Source organism: Haemaphysalis longicornis, unplaced genomic scaffold (assembly GCF_048455015.1).
Source record: "Haemaphysalis longicornis isolate Haplotype H1 unplaced genomic scaffold, Haemaphysalis longicornis Haplotype H1 scaffold_9, whole genome shotgun sequence".
Classification (NCBI taxonomy): Eukaryota; Metazoa; Arthropoda; class Arachnida; order Ixodida; family Ixodidae; genus Haemaphysalis; species Haemaphysalis longicornis.
In genome coordinates this window covers 20818789-20841672 of record NW_027526460.1, presented here as the reverse complement: position 1 = coordinate 20841672, position 22884 = coordinate 20818789, and the positions used below count along the sequence as shown (strand labels likewise).

The following is a 22884-nucleotide window of genomic DNA, read 5'->3' as shown; positions in this document are numbered from 1 at the left end:
AACAACTTCACGCCTTCTCAGCCAATCACAGAGAGGGCGTGTATTACAAGAATTATTGCTGTTGAATAGCAAAGACGGGCCTACGTTGTCATGTCCGGTGCATTTAGTCTAGTTTTTCATTGCCGGCCAAGAATTATGCGCTTTCATTAAAGAGAAATAAGGCAAACTTTAGAACTGTTGGCAGTAAACGTCATGAAACGTCAAAATGACGAAACCACACACAACCGCTCCGTAAAGCGGAAGCACGGGACCAAAATTGAAAACCAATCAGAAAAGATTTCCGCCAAATTGCCTAATTCCCCGGGAATTCGAGCAGTCGAGAATAGTGTTTTAAATATATTGCGCTAACAATTGTTATGATGATGATGATAGTGGTGGTAGTGATTATGATGAATCTGTTTAGTCGGCATAGACAGTTTCACTTCTCTTTCATATAGTTATCTCAGCAAACATCCAGGGTAGAATTTCGAAGTACGCCTCAAATTTATTTGCAGGCCGTCTTTCGCATCAAAAACTATCAGGATACGAATTACGCGGCTGAAGAACCAATTAGCACAACTTTTATGATGGCAATCGACATTAGGCATGAGAGATCTGCTTTATTGTCGGTTTTAGAACGCAGCCTCGTGTCCCATCACAGTCCCGCAAAGTTTGCAAACAGCCAAAGTACCTGCAATGGCTTCCGGATAAAATCGTCTCCCCTCTTGTTACAGACCCGACGGATCTGTGGCTGACCATTTCATGACAACCACCAAGATGTCCACTTACACGCTGGCATTTATGATTAGTAACTACAGCAGTACCAGAAATGGCAAGGTAAGTTCGAATAAAAAAAAACTTACGCTTTCGGAATATTTTTATCTTCTCTTTACTTTATGCTGTTTTACACGCAGTCAGTAAGCGTTATCTAAAGCAGCTTTCCCATACTTCATGTCGGTTCCCATGCCTGGTACGTTTGTTACGTGAAGTACAATTTAGCTTAAAAACATGAAACATTGTCACATGACAGGCGGAATAAAGTCTCGTATTCAACTTTTAGCCACAACTTGAAGCAGCACAGACTATATGAAGGATTCAAAAAATGGAGAAAAATCACTGCTTGTCATGACCCTACCTCAGTGGTGTGCACAGAGGAAACCTGACAGGGTCCCCTGCAGGCACGTACCGAGGATTTTCTTTCGGGGTAACCCAAGGTGACTCTTCTATGCAAATTACGGGAGGCAGCGAGGGTACCGCCCGTTACTAGTACAAACACGATGAACACCCAGCGTTTACCATAAAGGCACGTAAACCTGCAAGGGGAAATGACATTAAGTGTATCCGCTTTTGTGATGGAGGCGAAAAGCGAAAACACTCGTGTGTTCGAGATTTCGGGGCACGTCAAAGGTTTCTTGGCCAAGTTTGGAAGTTGTAAAAGAACCGCAGTAATTAAAATATTTGCAGGAATAAATGCGCGTACCACATAGTAACTATACATTCCACATGCTAATTTTAAGGCATATTTCCGAACCATCCTATATATTATATCGAAGTCAGGATCGAGTGCCTATAGGCACTCGAGAATAGGCACTCGAGAGTTCAGATCTTCGCGGCAAAGCTCTTGCGCTTCCATATTTTTCTCCAAACAAACCCTGTGACTACTAGTTATGAAGGAAGGAAACAAAATGCTAGGTAATTCGGAGATGTCATACGCCTAATACCGGGTGTTAACCCTGAAACACACTCACAGATCTACTTCTAATGGTCTGCCATTCAAAGTGCCAACAATTCAGACATCGGAAATTGCAGTATTGAGACGCACTGGACTGCAGTATATGTAGATAAAAAAAACGGTGGCAAGCGTCAGGGCTTACCTATGGAGGTTTTGTAAAGAAGCTTGTTATCTCCAGGGGTGCGTCTTCTCGCTTCTTCGGCGTTGCAGCGTGGCTTGTTCTGCTGTCTTCGCCCATAGCAACGTCTCAGGATGCAAGGCGGGAGTGAGATTCTCCTCCGTCCTCTTTTTTGGCCCGTTGGGGAAGTAAACTCGTTGCTATCTGCAGAAACCTTGACGATACTCCAACATCGCAAGACTACGCTATGTGTAATGCTCCTCGTATTTACATCCTATGTACTCGGGGATTTATAACCTCTCTAATACAAAAAAAGAATTCACAGTCCAATGGTGAAGCCGAACTTTCCCTCGGCCAAAAGTCTGGTTGGTGTCCGTCGAGATGCCCGGCCCGGGTTCATTTTTCACCAATCACCCACTGCACACCCGTCTCTCTCACGTTGACCATTGGCCACCTTGACTCTGTGCCCTTCCTTGCTCAAACCCGGTGTTTTAGAGGTCTGTTCATAGGAATGCAGCTCGGGGTCCGTAAACCCACCGTTGGGCATAGCAGCCATTAACCACAATGGCTGTAAATCAACACTGCCGCTGTCACTGGCTTTAGTTGTCCAAAGGCATGCCACCGGTGTCTCTTGCCGCCATAGCAATGCGATACCCACCTTCCCTTTGTCATCCTGCCGTCGTCGGGCTTTGTAACGTTCTTGAGCTTCCTTTGTGAGCGATACTTCTTGTGCAGACGGACGCACAGACTGTGGAACAGGGCTTTTGTGCTACCACGGTAATTTTCCCTAAGCGGGCGTAACAGTCGTTAGAGGCGCCGGGCGATGGGGTCAAGCATCCCCTCCCGCCACTCCGCTCGTCGCCTTCCGCCTCGAAGCCTTCGTGTCGCGTTCGCGTGTTCGGCGGACGCTGCACACGTGCGCCAGCCAGACGTTGGAAGGCATTCCGTAGAGAAGACCTACAGCGAGTTCCTCGACGGCAAGCAGATTTTTTACCGACAAACGCAAAAGCTGCATTTCCACGAAAACCAGTGGAAAACGTACTGGCAGTTCGGCTCAGGGAAGGAACCGGTTGAGTCACAAACACCAGGCATGGGCGATAGTATCTCTCGACACCATGTCGTGCTATGACGGAGGGATTTCTTGAATGTTTAAACACAAACTTCTTCCCCACCAAAGCATATGCGACCAGAGCCGCTGAAACCGCCACCCTGGCGAATCAAGCGATAAGTTGCTGCTCTCCGAGATGACCCAAGCACCGATTGCAGACAAACAGGGTAAAGGGGGTGCAGCGAATGGCAAGTGACAAGCCGGCAGCATAGCACGAAGCCAGTGTACAGCGGTACTGGCTTGAAGTAAACGGAGCAAATAAACCTCGCGCATTTTATTTTAAACCCCACATTGACCACGAAATGAGGCATATTTTTTTTTCGAAATGAACCAAATACACAATCCAGACCTAAGTTAGGTAAACCTGCGCTACCAAAAGAATAACGGCAACTTTCCCCGAGAAAAAACGTGGCAAGAAAATAGTTGAGATAATTCCCTGCAAGCATGTACGCAGATATTACCTCGTATCGCTAATGAGCCAGCTCCTGCAGTAGCACGGATCAGAATCTGCCAAATTCATTTACCCAATAGGATTTCACTTTTGTTGCGACTGTTCGGGCTGTTTTGTGGGTGTTCCCATATTTTTGTTTTGCTTTTACGAGCTGGCTTATCATGAGTTTATACAGCAATTTGGAGATCGGCGAAAGATCTGCCGCCAGACGTCCACGATAAAGTGAACCGAAGTGAACGAAATGAAACTGAGAGATGCGCAATTACCATTTCATATCGTCACACTCGTCCTTATGGAGTAGATCTGGTCATTATTATTCCTCCAAATTCGCCATTTACCTGACGAATTAGCCGCAGCTTACAAGCCATGGCTGATTCCCCCTCTCTGTGGGTACGAGCCACTTTCTTCAGGTGAAGCAGACGACATGAGCAGGCTTCTTGTGAGGCGTTTAGGAAATTCGCGGCACGGCAATGACGAGCTTCGTGAGTGTCTTCAGGCGTGCCAAAAATGTACCTTATACGGAACAATTCAAAAAGAGCTCCTAATGCTGCCAAGAGGGCTCACCAGCACTTAATATATGGTTTTACTATTTTTGAAGCGCTGTTGCATATGTTTATTGCCTTTTTTGCTTAAAACTCTATCGTACCAGTCTTTAAAGTCAATTGCAATAATGTTTTAGTAAAAATACTGCGCCAACATGACTGTTTCAATTTAGTGTGAACCAAATCCAAACTTATCGTAATATTAGTAAAATTCTCCGCATATTTCTTACTTTTTGTCGCCATAAATTTCCCCTAGCTGACTTGTAAAATGTCATTAAATAGTTTTGACAGCATTGCATTAAGGTCCGGTACCAAACTGTCGTTTTTTATCTAAAATTAGCGTTAGGGGGATTTGGATCATTTCGGAAAAACGGCTCAAATAGCTATCAAGGCCAGGATTTTTAAGGCGGCGGTTTAGAATGTGTACGAGGAGAGCAGAGGGGGCGCGAGGAAAGGGGGGTATGGCCCCAAAAATTTGGGGGAGGGGCTTCCGGGCCTCCCCTCTGGGTACGTCCCTGGTTCCCTGTCATGCCGAGCTACTGCGGGTTAACGTTATTGCAGCAAGCTCTAAATATCAATGAACAGGAAGGGAGTTGCGTGTGAACGCTCTGAATCTGTTTTTATAGAAGCCATTGCGTGTATATACTACAAATCCAAACAACCAGTCGAGTCGCAGCGCCAAATAACTTCTACTATAACCAACGTTGCGCGGAGCTCCTAGTTTTTATTTTTCGTGCTGTTTTGGAATCGACGACGCACCCCTAAGTTAACACATTCCAAGCGAGCGGCGTATTGAGCGGCTGTTTCAACCGCCTAACGCCCCCGTGTTACTTGTGCACTGCTAGTCCTAATATCTGCTAGTGTCCTGGCAGCCATTTACGGTGCACATTCTTAGCGTCAGGCTCGCTGCATTCTATCGTGGCGTCTCTTATTCGCCACCGCAATTCTGACGTGTCCGCCATCCCGACGACAGTTATTTCGAACTTTAAAGGCATCCTGCACCCCCTGGGATGCGCGAGTAGGTACGAAGGCACGATTGCCCAGCTCTTCACAAACCATCGGAGCGACTGCTCTGCCCTTTTTCTCCAACATAAATGTCAACCTTCAACATCGCGAACCGTCCCTAAGGATGGCTTTGGTCATTAAAAGAAAAAAAAATGCAAAACTGCCTTGCGGGGTAGGGATATCAGGTTGCCGCTGGCGCATAAACTCGTGTTAAGTCCTGAGACCTTGTCCCAAAAAGGCAGGCACCACATGCGGACATACTTAAACCAATCACCCCTCTAAGGTATGCTTACTATAGCAGCTCAAAGAAGTAAATACACCTAGACGGCTTTCTGTTGTGTCCTGGGGAGAACTGACCAGTTTAAACAAAAATAAGGCTAAAGCAGAGGCTCACCTTGTTTTTTAAAAAAAACTGCATGTATTTTTATTGCTGTAATCATTATGGCTACTAACGGGGGAAATGCTGCATAGTTATTCACTTCATTGCACTACATGCGAGCGTCACGAGCGAAATAAGGAGCGGAATTTCCGCATGTGACATTTCTTACGTGGGATTTCTTAGGAGTCCCGTTAAAGTCTCTGATTTTGGGTCCCTTTCCTGTTACAAGATTCTGTGTTTCTTTTTTGTTTGGGGGTAAGAGAGGGCGACAATAAAACACCGCTGAAGTGAGAAAAAAAATACATCGGAGGATTTGGGGTATTCGGAAGCAAAACAGAATTACGTAACCTAAGGCCAGTATAAAAATGCAAGACCTTCGTCCATTTGTGCGTGCTAGCCAACCCAATTTAAGCCCCAAACATCATTTCTTTTTGTATCTCTTTGAAAAAGCAATATTATAAGACAAATGCAGCGTTCACCCTGTGTCAAAAGCCGACTGTCTCTGTTTGCAGGTATCGGTTTGGACTCGCCCGGACGAGACTGGATACGCCAATTACGCCGCGGAGATAACACCCTTGATGATCGAGTACTTCGAACAGCTCTTGGACGTGCCGTATGCCCTGCCCAAAATCGGCAAGTCTTCTTTGACTCATTTGATAGGCGCGACGGGCGACACACAGAGGCACGTGAATAGGGCTTGTTTGTTTCAAGATTAATCCTTGAACCGGAAAAATGCAAGATTTAACAACCTACCGCGTACGCTCGTACAGACAATTAAGCACGTCATATAAATGCTGGGTTTGTCTAAGTTGTGTGAAATACTTGCACGTCATTAGGGTGCCGAAGCGTTCTCCTGTTAGACGGAACTACGGGGCGACGAGAATGGCGTTGACTGGGGAATCCTTTTAAGCACATGAGTTTTGTCCCCGTATGTACCATATTTACTGGCACAATGATCGCACTCGCATAATGATCGCACCCCTGAAGTTTGTCGTCTAAGTTCGATTTTTTTTTTATTTCCCGCGCAATGAACGCACTATCAACTAGCCCATCGCCTCCTGTATTTTTCACGAGGTTGGGCCCCGAGCTGAACCGGGATCACGCAACCGTAACTGACTTCGAGAGCGGCTTGTGCATGGTTGCCAAGGCAACCGATGTTTCAGATTGTCAAAGAAATGGTGCTCGCGCCAGCGCTAGAAATCTCAGAGCCGCGGCTGAGCATGTTTTGCCAACGTTGGCGCTCTCCACCACGCGTCGCCCTAAGCTGAACTGGTCACATGATTGAAGCGGTGGGAAGGCTACCGATTGGGGGAGAGTGGCCGCAGTAGAAGGAGAGGGCTTGGCTGGCCGGTCCGGGCTGATGCGTTTGGCATTGTAAAAATACAGGAGGCGATGACTAGCCGCAGCAATATGTCGTATGTGTGCCAAGTCTAGCTGATGATGGTCGTGCGTACCTCTCTGTTCTTACCTTTCAAAGTTGACTTGGTTACGGTATTGTGGCAGACTTGCCGATGTTAGCGGTATCGGCGAGCATGCGTTAAATACTGATGAAGAAGAAACTGTCACTAAATGCACGTAATGTTTTCACAAGACAAAGAAAAAAACGCGCTCAGGTTGCGGCGTCCATTTTGATGTCCCGCACTGTGACAGTGGCAGCCACTTATTGGTCGAACTCTTGTCACCTCGCAGCAAACTCGTTCCGGTTTATTCGGTAAAGAATGAAAACACTGCATTTTGCATCAATTTTCAGAGCGGCTGGCGGCGGTGTCCGTAGTTTTTGTTATTTTTTTTGTTATTTTTATTATGTTCATGAGACCTACCGTAGATAATTCGACCCAGAGCTTGCTTGCGTTTTCTGTGCTCAAAAAAATTTTCGCTAAAACTTTACCCCGAGTAATGAACGCACCCATAAATTTGCATCAAATGTTTTGAGAAAAAAGTGCGATCATTACGCGAGTAAATACGGTAAATTGAAAACAAAATGAAGTTACAGCTCTCCCGTAAGCCATTCCTTCCTCGTTTAAGTTGCTCCGTGATGAAAATAGTTCGCGGCAGAAAATACGAAGATTTCTCAAGCTGGAGTTCAACCTAGCTCACTGCGTTTCTCTTCTACGGCCCCAGACCTGGTGGCTCTGCCGTCGTTCCTGGTAGACGCCATGGAAAACTGGGGCCTGCTGACCTTTCACAAGAACAGCCTCCTCTACAACGAGGGAAGCGACGGCGCGTCCCACAAGACCGCCATTGCCACAGTTATCGCGCACGAGCTTGCGCACCAGGTACCGTAGCGCAGCGGGGCGCGAGCTATGAAAAACTCCACTGGCACGCGATATTCCATTTCAAAATGGGTAGAAGCCCGGCAGTGGTGAAGGCTTAGGCGAGTTAGTGCATAATTTCAAAGAGGGGAACACCGCAACACAGACGAAACGCAAGGAGAAAGTGACAACCGCGACCGCTGGCTTACAGCAGAAATTTACTTTTCGGCATGTCACATATGAACGCTGAGAGTGAAAAAAAAAAAAAAAAATAGCAGTGGCGTAGCACGGCTATGCGAGGATATACGTTGTGTGAGTTAAGGTTCAGCTGGTTATTCTTAGCTTTCCTGGTTGTCTACGATTAGCTTGATTATCATGCTTACTGCTGCTTCAATGACACACACACGGTATACGAATTATGTGACACATGTATATTTATCAAGCGGCTCCGGCGCAGAGCCACCAATCGCCCCAGAGCTAAGCTGGTTTCACAGGCGCACGCCGGTGTTGCTGTGACGCACGAGCAATCGGTTCCACGCCCGGCCACCCCTCGCATGATCATCAAGTGGACCGGGCCGCCACGTGCCGCGCTTGCGCAGCACGGCTCTCCAGGAGCCACGCAAAACTGCTCAACCTCGGCCAGTGTAGCTCACGCTACAAAATACAAGAAAGCAGAAATAAATTGAATGCTGGTGGTAACCCACGCAATGGTCCCACCGCTCCAACGCCATGGGCCACAAACACCTGCTGAACTAACTCAACGTACTGAAAATTAACTTAAAAAAGAGATTAATTTTCTGTCCCGCAGATAGTTCAGCACGTGTTTGTGGCACATGGCGTTGGTGCAGTTTGACGATTGCCTGCATTACCACCAGCATTCGTATTATTTCTGCTTTCTTGTATTTTTTTGACTGTCGGCGCATATATGTGACATGCCGAAAAATAAATTTCAGTTGTAAGTCAGCGCTCGTGGCTGTCACTTTCTTCATGTGCTTCGTCTGTGTTGCGCTGTTCCCCTCTTTGCACAAGCCCGGTACTTCGGGGGCGCCGCAAACCGTTACTTAAACTTGTTGATATGCCGCGCCTTACCTCTAAACTGGCCTATAAGATGCCAATTCACTCCTATTTACGAAACGAATGCAAAGGGCCGAGCTTGAAGAGAACACTTTACAATAAAAAAACAACGCCCGTTTTTGAGCAAAAATCCGCATTGCTGTGGCTTGAACCCGGGCTTCGTTCCAAAATCCGCGATTCTACCCGTGTGCTGCTGAGGCACAATGGCGGAGATAATTTAACAGCTGCAAAATAATGGAAGGAGGGCTTCAAGCAAAGCAGTAGAGGGTGCTGAATGGGCACATGACGTACCGGCCTTCTACCGACAAGGGAACGGAGTCTTGCCACTAGCACGTGTGACCAGTTCTTTATTACGAGCGTATGGTGCATTTAAAGAAGTACGAACAACGGAGCACACAGCCTCCGACGCATGCCGCACCGTCTGGCTGTCCTGTCAGTAAACTGCGCGCATGCGTAGTTTTTTCCGGGCGTTTGAGAGTGTGGCCTACTCTTAGGGGAAATGCTTGATAAAGGAGCGACGCCGGTAATTTATTTAATGGTCTTTTTATGATCTGTCGCCGCTGAGCAACCTGTTATCTACTCCATGCGGGAGCCAAGCGCGCAGCAGGCTGATTGCAGCTAGCATGCTGCCCTTCAACGATCATCCTGCTCAGTGGCGACGCTGCGTGAAAAGGCACCTCAAAATAAAGGACCGGCGTCGCTTCTTGATGAAGTATTTCCATTAACAGTAGGCCACACTAGCAGACGCTCTGGAAGAAGTGCGCATGCGCGCAGTTTACTGTCTTTGCAGCCAGACGGTGCACCATGCGTCGGAGACTGTGCGTTCCGTTGTTCGTATTTCTTTTAATCCCCACTGTACAGCCACAATCTGGGGGGGAAGGGGGACGCTGCAGAAGGATAGTTGATGGGGCGAAATTATTTATTAGTTTTGCTTTATTAGACCCCCTTCCTTCTTTCCCTGTTAAACGACTTGGTTCTAGGTATTCCACAACACTTAATGTTAATTTTATTTCACTGATCGTTCGGCACATCGTGAAGAGAAACGGACGATCGTGTGCCCACGCCCACGTAACAAAGATTAAACCGCTTTACAGACACACACAAATCTGCTTATATGGAAGAGCAGTTGTCTGAAGGAAGTCTCCATATTTTGAACACTGTTTAATCTCACCGGTATTTATCTACCGAATCACTCAAGACGTAATCTTATAACCTGCATTTACCAAACAGGCACGAAAACATACAGCCTGTTTTCTTTTCGCTCGCGCACTGTTCTAACTTTATCGCAAGTTACTTTTAAATCTGTAACCTGACGCTCGCTGCATGCAGTGGTTCGGGAACCTGGTCACCATGCGATGGTGGAACGACGTTTGGCTCAACGAGGGATTCGCATCTTATATGCAATACCTTGGAGTGGATGCCGTACATCCAGAGTGGAAAATTGTAAGTTACAACTACATGCTAATCACGACGAATCATGCAGGGCAGTAAACGGGCCAATTTCACTCTGACTGATTAGTTGTCTATCCCCTCACGAAAACAATATGCGCGAAAATAAGGGAAGAATCGAATTGCATAAAACTCGTCCATAATACTTTTAACTGACAAAAATTTAGGAGCCATTCTATGGTGTCGAAGTGTTTGACCAGCAAAACTGGATAATATTCACATCACACACATGGTTAGCAAATGTACACGTATTTATTTTTCTTGACATTTTTGGCGGCAACCGCGAATTCTGTGATGTTTGCAACGTCGCTGTGAACTATGACAGTCAAACAAAATTTAATTACTCCAAATTTCGATTACTATTTTACAAATATTTTACAATTTGACGCTAAGAAGACTTTGTAGTCTTCTTAGCAGCCAATTGTAAAATAGTTGTTTTTGGAAAAGTTTTGATACAACAAGCGTCATCGCCGTTTTCAGCTGAACATTTGCGATGAAGTTGGCTTCGCCGCAAGTCGCTTGTGAAACGCAGGTGGATAATGCAGGGAACTATATAAAATATATATGGCAGGGAGCAGCCATATAAAGGTTCGCTTTGAAAAAGACTTGTTATAGAGGCCTTCCGGGTGTACATCAGGATGTCACTGTGGAATTGCATAGTGCAGAGAACGTTCTTAAAGGGAAAAAAAAACATTCGCGATGGCTTCTGGACTTTGAACTCTTACTAAATGAGTTATAGACATACTATCAAAATGCGACCACACAGGTCGCCTCAGCAGCATTTTTGTCTAATAAAAAGTCACATTCAGCCTTTTCTGCTCAGGTCTCCCGCAATACAGACAATCACCCGAAATTTAATTTAGAACCTCCAACACCAAATAAAGCAATGCTGCTCACAGTGGATACAAAAATGTGTACTTTAGCATCTTATGTATATCTCATTTAAGAACTTCAGCTTCAAACAAATCAATGCTACTCACAGGAGGTACAAAAATCCTTTACGATCTTGCACCCCCTTGAACTCTTGCCCCATTTAGATGTGCAAGTAATGTTTCTGAACCGACGCCCACTTTATATTGCTCTTCGACAGATGAACCAGTTCCCAGTCACGGACATGATGCCCATTATGAAAGCCGAGTACAACTCGGACAGTCATCCGTTGTCTGTCGACACTAACTTCCCCACAGAACTGGACTCGCTCTTCGACAGGATCGTTTACAACAAGGTAGAACCAGCTCTCTCTGAAACCTCTACAGCCAAGTACGGTTGCCCCGCTCCCAGTACCGAGGCCTTTATCCGCGTATCATTCATGTCATCCCATTTTCGCAGGGTCCTGCCATTGTGCGGATGATGTCTTACTTCCTGACCCCGCCGGTCTTCATCAAAGGAATCAGGGTATGTGGAACACGTTTTCAAGACGTGTCTTGTTTCACCGCGCCTTGTGCGACTGTTCAAGATCAAATTTGGGTTTACGCGGTGAAGCTAGACTTTGGTACGAGATGCACCATGTAGTGGACTACAGATTAATTTAGATCACCCGGTGGTATCGATAAATTCCGCGAGTACAGGGGGTTTTCATTTTAACGCGGAGAGTTAATGCATTCAAAAGCCGACGTTGTAGGCGGCGTTGACCGTGAATGAAAGCTGCGAGCGCCACCTTGCGGGGCCAACTGAAATCCCCCGAATAGTAAGACGCTGCCCCAACTGATGACGTGCGAGCAGGAGCGGAAAGTTATTACCCCTCCCTGGTGCCACTTCGAGGTACGGTGTCGTCAAGCCAGGTCGTAAAAAGGTCTTTATAATCCGACCGTGTTCACGTCCGCCTGCGTGCGCGCGCGCGGCCCGTTTGATGTTGTACCCGCCGCGGTGGCTCAGTGGCTAAGGCGTTGTGCTGCTGAGCCCAAGGAGGCGGGTTGGATTGCCGGCCGCTGCGGCCGCTTTTCTGATGGAGCCGAAAAGCGAAAAAGCCCGTGCGTTCGATATTTCGGCGCACGTTAAAGATCCCCAGTGGGTCAAAATCAATCCGGAGCCCTCCACTAGTGCGCGCCTCATCGCCTGCGTTTCGTCGACGCTTTAAACCTCATAATCAATCAACGTTCGATGTTGTGTCAGCGAAAGTGCAGCGCTCCCTAGTTCGAAGGCTCTGTGTGACCTACGTAACTGGCGTCCGCGCCTCGACATCATCCCTGCTGCAGACTTCGGCTAGCTCACTGTTGCGGCTCATGCAGGAAGCTGAATTTGCGCGTGCGTCCAATGATGTGGTACGAAGTGATACGTCCAACCTGTTAAAGTGTAAAGGTATCCGTTTTTGTTCCAAAGTAACGTGACCAACCGGAGTTCGCCGAACACTACCGCCATAAGACATGAAAAAAAAAATATTTTTGCTATAACTTTTGCTAGTCTGCTTATAAGGAAGCCGCAGAAGAACTTGTACACATGCCGAGGTTTTCGGAAGAAAGTTACGGCTATGGCACAAAAACAAAACAAGATGTTATAATAGACCAGTACGTGGTAAATTTCTTCAAACACAAATTATTCACAGCAACTCCGTGTATTTTTTAACAAAGTAACTAATGTGGCGACATTCGTATTGCAATCAAAATGCTTACATTCCTTTAGTAAATACGGGTGTAAATGAACGGCCACAGAAAAACGGGGATCATTGGCATTAACCGGAGGAGTGGGAGCGGTCAGCACTTTATTGAAGGTGAGGTATACGATGCCGCTTGTTTCATATCTTGCCGTGAACGTGTGGATTCCGTCTGAGCACGGGCGTTACAGCTGCCGATTCTTTCTTCTGGTTGCACGGCGTACAATTGGTGTGATGCGAAATCGCGACAACCGATGCGAAATCGCGACAACCGCGACAACCATATAACGCGATTGATACACGTGTTGTGGGCGCGCTACCACGCATCTGCGCCTCGCGCGCTAGTCTTCCTCACCGCTGAGTACGGTAGTGATATCGCGGTAGGCGAAGCTTACGCGCACTCCAATTTTTTTTTCACCTAACTTTCACAAAAGCCGTTGGGGCTGAGATTCTCAAATGTGTAGTTAAAGGTTTATAACTACAAAGTATTTCTGTGTTAGCATATCCACAAAGCGTACATATCCACATACATATATCTGTGTAGCATATCCACAAACGTTCCTTCACAGAAACTTACTTCACCTTGGGGATTTTCCCTAAATCTGGTCGATTAACACATGTCCTTCACTTTGAGTTGTTGATGAATTCGCTTACGCGCTACTAACGACTAGCCTCCTGGTTAGCTCAGTTGGTAGAGCGACTGCTCCGGTTAAGCAGTGGTCCCGGGTTCGAATCCTGGACCAGGACGAATTTCTCTTCAACTGCGAAGTTTCCAAGAAAGCTGTATAGCTTTCCTTTGTAGCCGTATGCCTGCATTTAGGTGGATGTCTAACTTTCCTTCACAGAAACTTACTCCACCTTGGGGATTTCCCCTAAATCTGGTCGATTAAAGCGTAGCGATGACCCTATAATCTAACCACGCTTGCTTCCCTATGTAGAATAATTTTGCTTTGTTTATTACTCGCAATTCATTCGGGCTAAAATCACAGCATGCTTGGCTCGCAGTGACGATTTCTGTTAAAGCAAAGAAAAAAAACACCTCCGGAAAACAGGTTTGCAGTCGAAACCCGATAGGCAATTTGTGATGCTAACACGGGATGAGAAGTACGGCTCACTCCGAATGCTTTCAAGGGAAACATATATTTATGGGCCGAACGTGCTCCTTTTTCAGGCGTACCTCAAAAAGTACAGCTTCGGCAATGCCAATCAGGACGAACTCTTTGAAGAGCTTACAAAGGTAATCATTCCATTTGTTCCTAACCCCAGTGCCCAAATATCGCTTAGAAGGAAAACAACCCTGTGGTACGAACGACAAAAATGTGATGCAACGTGATAAGAGAGGCTGCGTTTCAATTCGCGGGCAGCTTGGTATACAACTTACGAAGCAGCCTAACTAGACGTCTAAAAGAATAAAATTGGATCGGCGCCGCGGTCCCAAACGCAACACCAAAGCAGACGACAGCCTCGTAGCAGACATGTGGAGCAACGCAAGGCGCAGGTTTCGTAAATAATATTACCGTTATTATTACAAACATTACGTGATTTAAAAACAAACTCATCTTCACCACTAGTAAATTATACTAAATATTTTAATAAAAGAACAAATGCTTTTGTTCTAACATTATTCTGGAAAAAGGTTGCGCTGACGTCACTTATTGGTTTAAACGCTTTAGACAGGGAGGTAGCCTGTATCGTTGCTGACTTTGATGCCGTCTCCTCAAAGCAGTCTTTGTTGACTGGTTCGTTCGAATTGGAACAGTGCTTAACATGGCGGGCTGTCCGCGAAGACGGCAACGAAGCCGTCTAGAAGGGAAATTGGGAGGCACCCAGAATGCCACATTTGCAGAAATGCATGAAAAGCACCTGCGCCGCAGGACACGCTGGACGATGTCAAGCGCGCAGGTAAAATAGTTCTTGAAGCGAAGTATTTCCATGATTTATATAGCATAATCTCAGTTATCAAGCCTGGCGCTGTTTTATATTATGCTGGGGGAGCTCGGGTGCCGACAGCTTCACTTTGCTATTCAGGCACAGCCCGAAGGCCCGAACACCGTGAATGTGAAGGAGGTGATGGATACGTGGACCAAGCAGGCAGGCTACCCCGTCATCGACGTCGTCAGGAACTACGAGGAGCGGACCGCCTCGATCACCCAGCGCCACCACTGCGTCAGACCCGATCAGTAGGCCGCCGTACTCTAACGTCTGTAGACCATACGTAGATCCCACCGCTTTGTCAACTGCTGGTTTAGGAGAGTGATTTTTTCTAAAGGGGGATTAGCTTTCACTACGTCTAGCTTTTTGCTTTCCAGATCCCAGGGTGTTGTTCGGCTTAAGTACGGATTTTCATCCCTGTATGATGCATATGACACGGAAGCGTGTTTCCAAATGCTTCGCTGCGCAGAGCACCCACGTGACATGTGTGATGTCACTGCGCACGCTATTCTTTTGAGCGCCTTCTAAAATGAACCCACTGTATCGGCTGTGCAGCCTCGATGTGGAATACTGAGTACTGACGCTGAGGGCTTGGGTTCGAGACCAGGCTGGTTTATTTGTTGGTTTTTTTTATTTATTGCATAATGTTTCTTTTAAATTATTTTTTTTTCCAAACTCAGATCTACGCGTTTTTTTTTTTTGTTAATGGTGGTGATTTTGTATGTTTTAGGTCACTTTAGGCATGGGGCGCAGCCAATGACCACGTTTAATTACCGTTATCCGTATCGCGAACAGACATGTCACGTGGGTGCTCCGTGCAGCGAGGCGTTTGGAAATACGCGACCCGAACGTCAATCTATTAAATCTCCTGGAATTCAAAGGGTGTGATCGCACATCCCTAACCAGAAACCAGATTACGGGTGTTTTGGTAGGTCTTAATTTTTTTGTTCACTGCATTCTTCTTATTTTACAACATTACCATGTGCCATAAGAATTATTTAAACGTTAACTACTGCATTGTTTTTACTTCATTAAGCGATATTTACGTACTTACTTGGACAGGACATTGGCTAGCCGTATGGACAAATTTAGTGATGATCACGCTGCAGCTACCTTGATGGCGCTCAAACTTACGTACGGTCACACACAACGCACAAGCACAGAGAGAGAGAGAGAGAGAGAGAGAGAGAGAGAGAGAGAGAGAGAGAGAGAGAGAGAGAGAGAGAGAGAGAGAGAGAGAGAGGGAGAGGGGGGGAGAGGAGATGGAGATAGATAGATAGATAGAGAGAGAGAGAGAGAGAGAGAGAGAGAGAGAGAGGGAGGGAGGGAGGGAGGGAGGGAGAGGAGATGGAGAGAGAGAGAGAGAGAGAGATAGATAGATAGATAGATAGATAGATAGATAGATATATATATATATATATATATATATATATATATATATATATATATATATATATATATATATATATATATATATATATATATATATATATATATATATATATATATATATATATATATATATATATATAGAGAGAGAGAGAGAGAGAGAGAGAGAGAGATAGAGAGAGAGAGAGAGAGAGAGAGAGAGAGAGAGAGAGAGAGAGGAGAGAGAGAGAGAGAGAGAGAGAGATCAAAACAAGGCAGAGACGTAATTCGACGCACGTTGAAACAACGACGGGGATCAGTTATGTATCAGCGATGTGCAGTCCCTGGACGGCCAACCTTCATCAGAACGACGTACAGACTCACGGGGCGGTGTTTGGAAGGAACGCTCTTCTACGGGGTGATATGAGTTAGATCAATTTACCTCTGCAATACACCTTTCTCACTTCCTAATCATCGTTATCATGTCGCACAATGGCTTTGATGTGCACATTTTTTTCGTTACTACTGCCAGCAAGCCAGCCAACCGTTAAAACGAGAAACGGTGCTAAATATGCAATAGCCCAATAAATGAAGAACCAGTTGAGGACAGGGACAAATACACAGTAAGCTATACAATTTAAATGAAAATGCCCTATTTGTATTACTAGTCAATGACGCCTTGCTATTGTCTACCTAAATTAAGCTGATAGCCTCGCCCGCATGTTTTCCTTCGCATGCAAATTTACCTGTGCTTTCCTTCTCTTCAGAGCAAGGATCTGGATTATTCCGGTAACGTACACTGACGCCAGGAGTAACAACTTCAATGACACTAGCAACGTACTGTGGATGAAAAGCAGGGAAGGTAAGACGGAAATAATGAAGAATAGTCAATATTTTAGTTTCTTTTCTCAAAATGCTGCCGATTCCTGCGCAGTATTTTTGCCGGAAGGGCATAGAAAAATAATACAAGTGAAAGAGAAAGCACTCGTAAAAAACCCATTGTTTTGCATTGACATAACATCAGCGCTTTGTATCAGTCCATCATTAGGTATCAGTAGGTATTGGAACACAGAGAACAAAGTACAAACCAACGAATGTGTGATTGATTTATTGTGGGGTTTAACGCGCTGACGCTTCACAGGCGATGAGGCGCGCCGTAGTGGAGAGCTCCGGATTAATTTTGACCACCTGAGGATCTTTAACGTGCGCCGAAATCTCGCACACACGGGCGTTTCTGCTTTTCGCCTCACCAGCAAAGCGGCCGCCGCGGCCGGGAATCGAACCCGTGACCCGTGCTCAGCAGCAGAACGCCCTAGCCACTGAACCACCGCGGCGGGCACGAACCACCAAATGTGTCACGTAAACGCAAACAATTTAAATGAGTCTGAAGATTAAAGTTAGCGAAAAAAAAACTTCGGACGCTATTTTTTTCGTTCGTTTTTTGCAACGTTAAGGAACGCGGAAGTAAATATACGAACATGATAAGTAGCGAAAATAAACAACACACCAGAAAGAGGCCACGGACAGGCGCTACTGTCCGTGTTCTCTTCGTCGTGTGCCGTTTTTTGCGATACTTATCTTGTTCTTAGACCGTAACCAACACACCCAGCAAGAAGTTATACCGAAGTAAATGTTGGGACTTTTATGAAGCTTTAAACCCCCTTTTTTTCAAGGGCCCTGCATCCCTTTTTTTCGACTATCTTTTTATCCTAAATGCTTTAGGAACGTAGTCAACAAACACGCTCAGTACTAAGTATTATAAGGGTTCACAAAGTATCTCAGCCAAGACGTACGGCTCTGAGCCCGTCAGATAGCATGGAAACTTGCTCACAAGAATTTTCTCTCTTTCACGGCCTCGGAATTCTTCGAGCTCTCGAATTACGTCATTACAGCGGTGTAGCGGCTATTGGCCGGTTTCGTTTCAGTTGCAGCAATAAAGGCAATCGACAGCCACTTTCAAAAACTGCCACAAAATTAAAGCATATTCGCAAGGCGCGTCTGCTGCGACGATGAAATCACGCAGAGCGGCTCCGGGTTGGCGATAACTTTAGCTTTCGCAGTGCTTCCAGGCGCGAAGAAAAGAGTGAAAGCGTTTATCTGAAGGAGTTTCGGAGTCCCTTTCACTATCCACCACAGGTCTTGAGCATAATTTTATGCTTTAAAGGAACTCTGGAAGAATGCCGTAAATGCCTTCACCGTTTTTTCACGTCTGGAAGCACTTCGAAAGCTACAGTTATCGCCAACCCAGAGCGGCTCTGCGTGATTTGATCGTCGCAGCAGACGCGCCTTGCGAATATGCTTTAATTTTGTGGAAGTTTTTGAAAGTGGCTGTCGATTGCCTTGATTGCTGCAACTGAAACGAAGCCGGGTAATAGCCGCTACACCCCTGTAATGACGTCATTCGGGGGCTTGAAGAACGCGAAGACTCGGAAAAGGGAGCAAGTTCTTGTGAGCAAGTTTCTAAGTTATCTAATGGGCGTATAGCAGCAATTTTTGGCTGATGGGCTTGGTGGCCCCATAATTTAAGTACCGAGTGTGTTTGTTGACTCGTTTCTTAAAGCATTTACAATACAAAAATTACACCATCTTCCCGTGGGGAACCATGAGGAGGATGCGAAGCATCATGGGGGTTCCGTGTAGGTTCCATTGTGTTGCCGTTATGTTGTTTCATTTATTGGAGCACGAATGGGAACGTAGTGTGAACCCCCCTGTAGGGACAGAGAAATGTAGAGAAATGTAGTGAAATGTAGAGACCGCGAAGAGACCGACACCCGCGTTACCTGATCGAACACCTCCTGGTTCTCGGCTTTCTTTATTGCGTGCTCACGCTCCTACCCCGCTTCCCGCCCTCTTCCTCCTCTTCTCTAGTTGAGCTGGAAGGCGCGTTGCGCCTCCCGCCACAGCTTTCCCGCAGGAAATTCAACATCCTCCTCTAAAGTTTTCAGTTCGTCGTTTTCATTGACGTTCAGCTTCGCGTGTCTTCGTTGTATTAGTGGCTTCCTGACGTAGTTTGAATGAGTGAAGGACATAAGGCGTGTTCTAGCACGTGCTCCCGCCTCGGTTTGTAGCGCAGTGGGAAGAGCGCCTCGTACCTCCCGTTGCGGCCAGAGAGTCGTGGGATCGAAACCGGGCGCCGCCTAACTATTTCTTTTTATTGTGGACTGCATTGACGTCACACCAAACGCTGACGGGGCTGAAGAGACACGCATGCGCAGTACAGTGCGGACGGCGCACAACGACAACGAGGGAGGGAGGGACACAGCCCCGAGCATGAGATGCTTCGCATCTAAAAGAGTCCAAAAAAGTGTTGCAGGGCCCCTTTCATCTAAGCAGAAGCGAGAGCGCTACGACCCATGCGTGGTCGCCTCAGGGATGTCCGTCATAACGTCACACTGTTTTGCATGGCGGTTTTATATCATCTGTCTTCAAGGCCTTAATGTGTACCTTTTCATTGGTTAAATTTGACCATTTGTTTGTTGCCGAACAGTTTTTACCGCTTACTAAAAGCAAATTAATTAACCGACGTTGTGGATACTTTCTAGTGGTCGTCGCATGCGCCGTCCCTCAAATCAGCGAAAAGGGTGGCGCAAGAGAAGCAACAATCTGAAACTTAGTTCTCGCTTCAAACAATGCGCACTAACAGCTCATCTTGGACTTTAGCATTATAGTTATTTGGTTATATTTTTAATTTTGTTCAGGGTGCTAACAAGCTAATGGTAACTTGCATCGCAAAATCCACCACACCGCTGAATTCCTTATTTTCCGAACTTATTATCTTGCTCATATTGTCAAGAAAAGATGGGAAACATTTTAAAACTACACCCGAGTAAAAAAAACTACACCGGGACGGAATTACTACAAAATTATCCGATTATCCACACACCCGTATGGGCACTTCCGCGTGGATGAGCATGTGGCGGAAAGCTAGATTTGTTATCGGTTACTCAAAGCATTTGGATGTCTATGAAGGCTCCCAGAAAATCTTTTTAATACGTAGCCTATGTATATTCGCACCTGTGTTGTGAACAGATGAACTCAGGCTGAACTGAATTCAACCAAACGTTTTTTTTTTTTTTCAGCCACGTTGCGAAATCTTCCCGACAGGAAGAGTTGGATCATTCTGAACCTTCAGTCCTCTGGTTACTACAAAGTAAACTACGATACAGAGAACTGGGCTCTCCTAAGAAGTCAGCTAGTGACAGAACCTGAGGTGAGACAGCATTTGCTACGGCATCCTGTGATCTTTAGTCACCGCTCACTCTAAATCCTCCGTGGCGCATACTTCTTTTTAATCGCAATATTGCCGATTTCTTACTTTGCACTGCAGTTTTTTCATCTAGTCGTTAGAAGCATAAAACGCATTTGTAGGTTAATAACCAACCTTCAATTCTTCATGCGTGCCGGCGCTCATACGCGGACACAGATGGCCTCGATTCTTCGGTGATTTTATCTGTGTGGAGATTTTACCATTCTTCGGAAATCCTATCCAGTTATTCGCACTCCCTAGAGAGGGCTATGTGACCCAAAAACCTTTGGTGGGTGTATTACTGTCCGTTTATCTGTGTCCCTTAAAGGCGTACGTTCTCAACTGTTTTTTGAAATCTTAAATGCTTGCAGATCTTGTACCCAACAGACCCAGTACTTCAATTAGGGGGTCGCAAAGTACCTCAGCCAGAAATTACTGCTCTATGCCCGTCAGATAACTTGGAAACTCGCTCAAAAGATTTTTCTCTCTTTCCCGGTCTTGACGTTCTTCGACGGCCCGAATTGCGTCACTGGGGCCATGTAGCGGCTGTTAGCCGGTTTTCCTTCAGTTGCAGCAATGAACGGTTTTCAATGGCAGCTTCAAAAAATAAAGCCACAAAAACAAAGCAGAAACCGAAGGCGTACTTGTGCGACAAGCAAATCCCGCAGTGCCGCTCCGTGCTGGCGATAACAATAGCCTTCGCAGTGTTTTGAGACGCGAAGGAAAGAGTGAAAGCGTTTATCGAAAATGTTGCAAGGTCCCTTTAATATCCCAAATCAAACTGTAAATACTTTGTAGAAGCGCTGTGAATAATTTCGAGGAGATCGCCGTGGCTGATCTCGGACAAGCTTCTTTGGAGGTGGTGATTAGGCGATGTCTTACAGTGCTTGTGTGTTTTTTTATCTTACTTTTTTAACGTGTAAACCTTGTGTGTTTGGTAAGAAACGGGACCCCAAATTACTGAATGATTGCTTGCTCAGGCAGCAAACCGAAACCGATAGAGATGTGCTTAGAAGGGTTAAAGAAACCTTCTTTCGCTTATTGCAGGAAAGGTAATTAATTCGACCTTCACATTTCAGTGAGATGAAAGGTCCTTCATGAAGTATTACCTCTTGCTCAAGTGATAAGCAATTTGACAGTAAACCAACATACCTATGTAGGGGAAGTGCTTTGGCACATTTCAGGGATGGTATCAAGGGTTGCGTAACCGTAGATATTACGCAGTGGAGTATGCCGTCTCCAACGGTAGCAGACTATGTCTGAAGCAGCGGTTCACGAGTATAAAAAAACGATTAGCGTTTCATATTTCAACACAAATTCTGGCGGGTTTCTCAACCCTCGCTTTCTGCAAAATACATGTGTAAAACACCTATTTGATAGGAGGCTGTAACTTAAAGTTTTTTTTCCTTCACTTCATGGCAGATGCTGCGAAAGTGAAGAACAACAGCCGCGTACTTTTAGAAACACCATTGTTTTCGTTTCCAGCAACGGTAGCACATCAATTGAAATCCCTTCATTCTAGCCTGACTTCCTGCGGGGCGATGTTAAATATGATAATAATAATTGACATTATCCACAGCCGTTTAACGATATCGCTGGATGCACCCTCTCCTCCAACATAAGCTCTTTTAGGACAATCAATGTCCTGACTATTGCTAAAGCAGGTACTCTCCGCTGTTTTATCACTTTCTGTCTACTCTGTCGCACCACTGAAGCCTGTAGAATTACCACGCCCTGGTGGAGATAGTCGAGATTAGTTATTGCAATACAAACAATACCACCTCAGGTTACACTGCTAACTGCTGCACCGACCGACAAGGCAGAGATGAAATTCACAACCATCCTAGGGGTAACAGCTACCTACCTATTCACTGATGCCCGGCTGGCTTTGCATGCTAGTTTTCAACGAGACCTTGACAGCTGTGCTCTTATAGTGACAAATATTTTGAACGATTTAATTAGTTCTGTGCGTAAACAAACCAACCATGGGCGAAACCTAGCCTTAGGCTTAACCTTATGTTAGGTGCGTAACGCTGACCTGTAAAACAGCGGCGCCTCAGAAATCAATACGGAATGTTTTTACTGCGGCTGTTTAAACAGCCTGCGAGCTGTCTCGTTCAGCAACGTGTGGGTACGAGTGAGTTGGTAATCCATTATAACTTTGTTGAGCGCAGCAAAGAGAACACAGGACGAGAGATACAAGGACGAGCGCTTCGTCCAACACTCGTCCGTTCCACAAGGGTAAATAAGCGATGCCCCTGAACGCACGTGCCTTAAATTTGTGCACAAGAATGCGCGAATGGAAAGCCGACAGTGTGCGACCGTGACAAGCGAAAAATATTTTTTGCAGGCCATTCCAGTGCTGAACAGGGCGCAGCTGATTCAAGACGCGAACGACTTGGCCCAGTGAGTGTGCCGCAGCTATTCGCAGCGCTCCCCATCTGTCATCCAGTTCGGGGTCGCCGTGAATGTTTGCAGTACGAACGTGTTCAGAAAGCATCCATCACCTGCTAGTCGGCCCGGGCCATGACTTATCCTCAGTCGATACGGGGAAGATTATTATTTTGCGGAGCTTCGTCTTCTCGGCTGGAAGTTTCGTTAGGAAGCTGATTAGTCGTGGATTAATCCAAAACACAAAAGACCACAGCAAAAAAGTATT

The 22884-nt window shown here is 46.0% G+C and overlaps 1 protein-coding gene across 1 annotated transcript in view; it reads left to right on the top strand.

Annotated features, from left to right (window-relative positions):
- Positions 1–22884, top strand: part of LOC144151432 (aminopeptidase Ey-like) — a 60711-nt gene that overhangs the window by 25360 nt on the left and 12467 nt on the right. Inside the window, exons 5-15 of the mRNA XM_077682483.1 lie at positions 714–816; positions 5827–5947; positions 7436–7590; positions 9970–10083; positions 11180–11314; positions 11419–11484; positions 13851–13916; positions 14708–14859; positions 16747–16841; positions 20059–20189; positions 22576–22631. Of these exons, the coding sequence (XP_077538609.1) occupies positions 714–816; positions 5827–5947; positions 7436–7590; positions 9970–10083; positions 11180–11314; positions 11419–11484; positions 13851–13916; positions 14708–14859; positions 16747–16841; positions 20059–20189; positions 22576–22631 (1194 nt within the window). The remainder of the gene's footprint in view (positions 1–713; positions 817–5826; positions 5948–7435; positions 7591–9969; positions 10084–11179; positions 11315–11418; positions 11485–13850; positions 13917–14707; positions 14860–16746; positions 16842–20058; positions 20190–22575; positions 22632–22884) is intronic.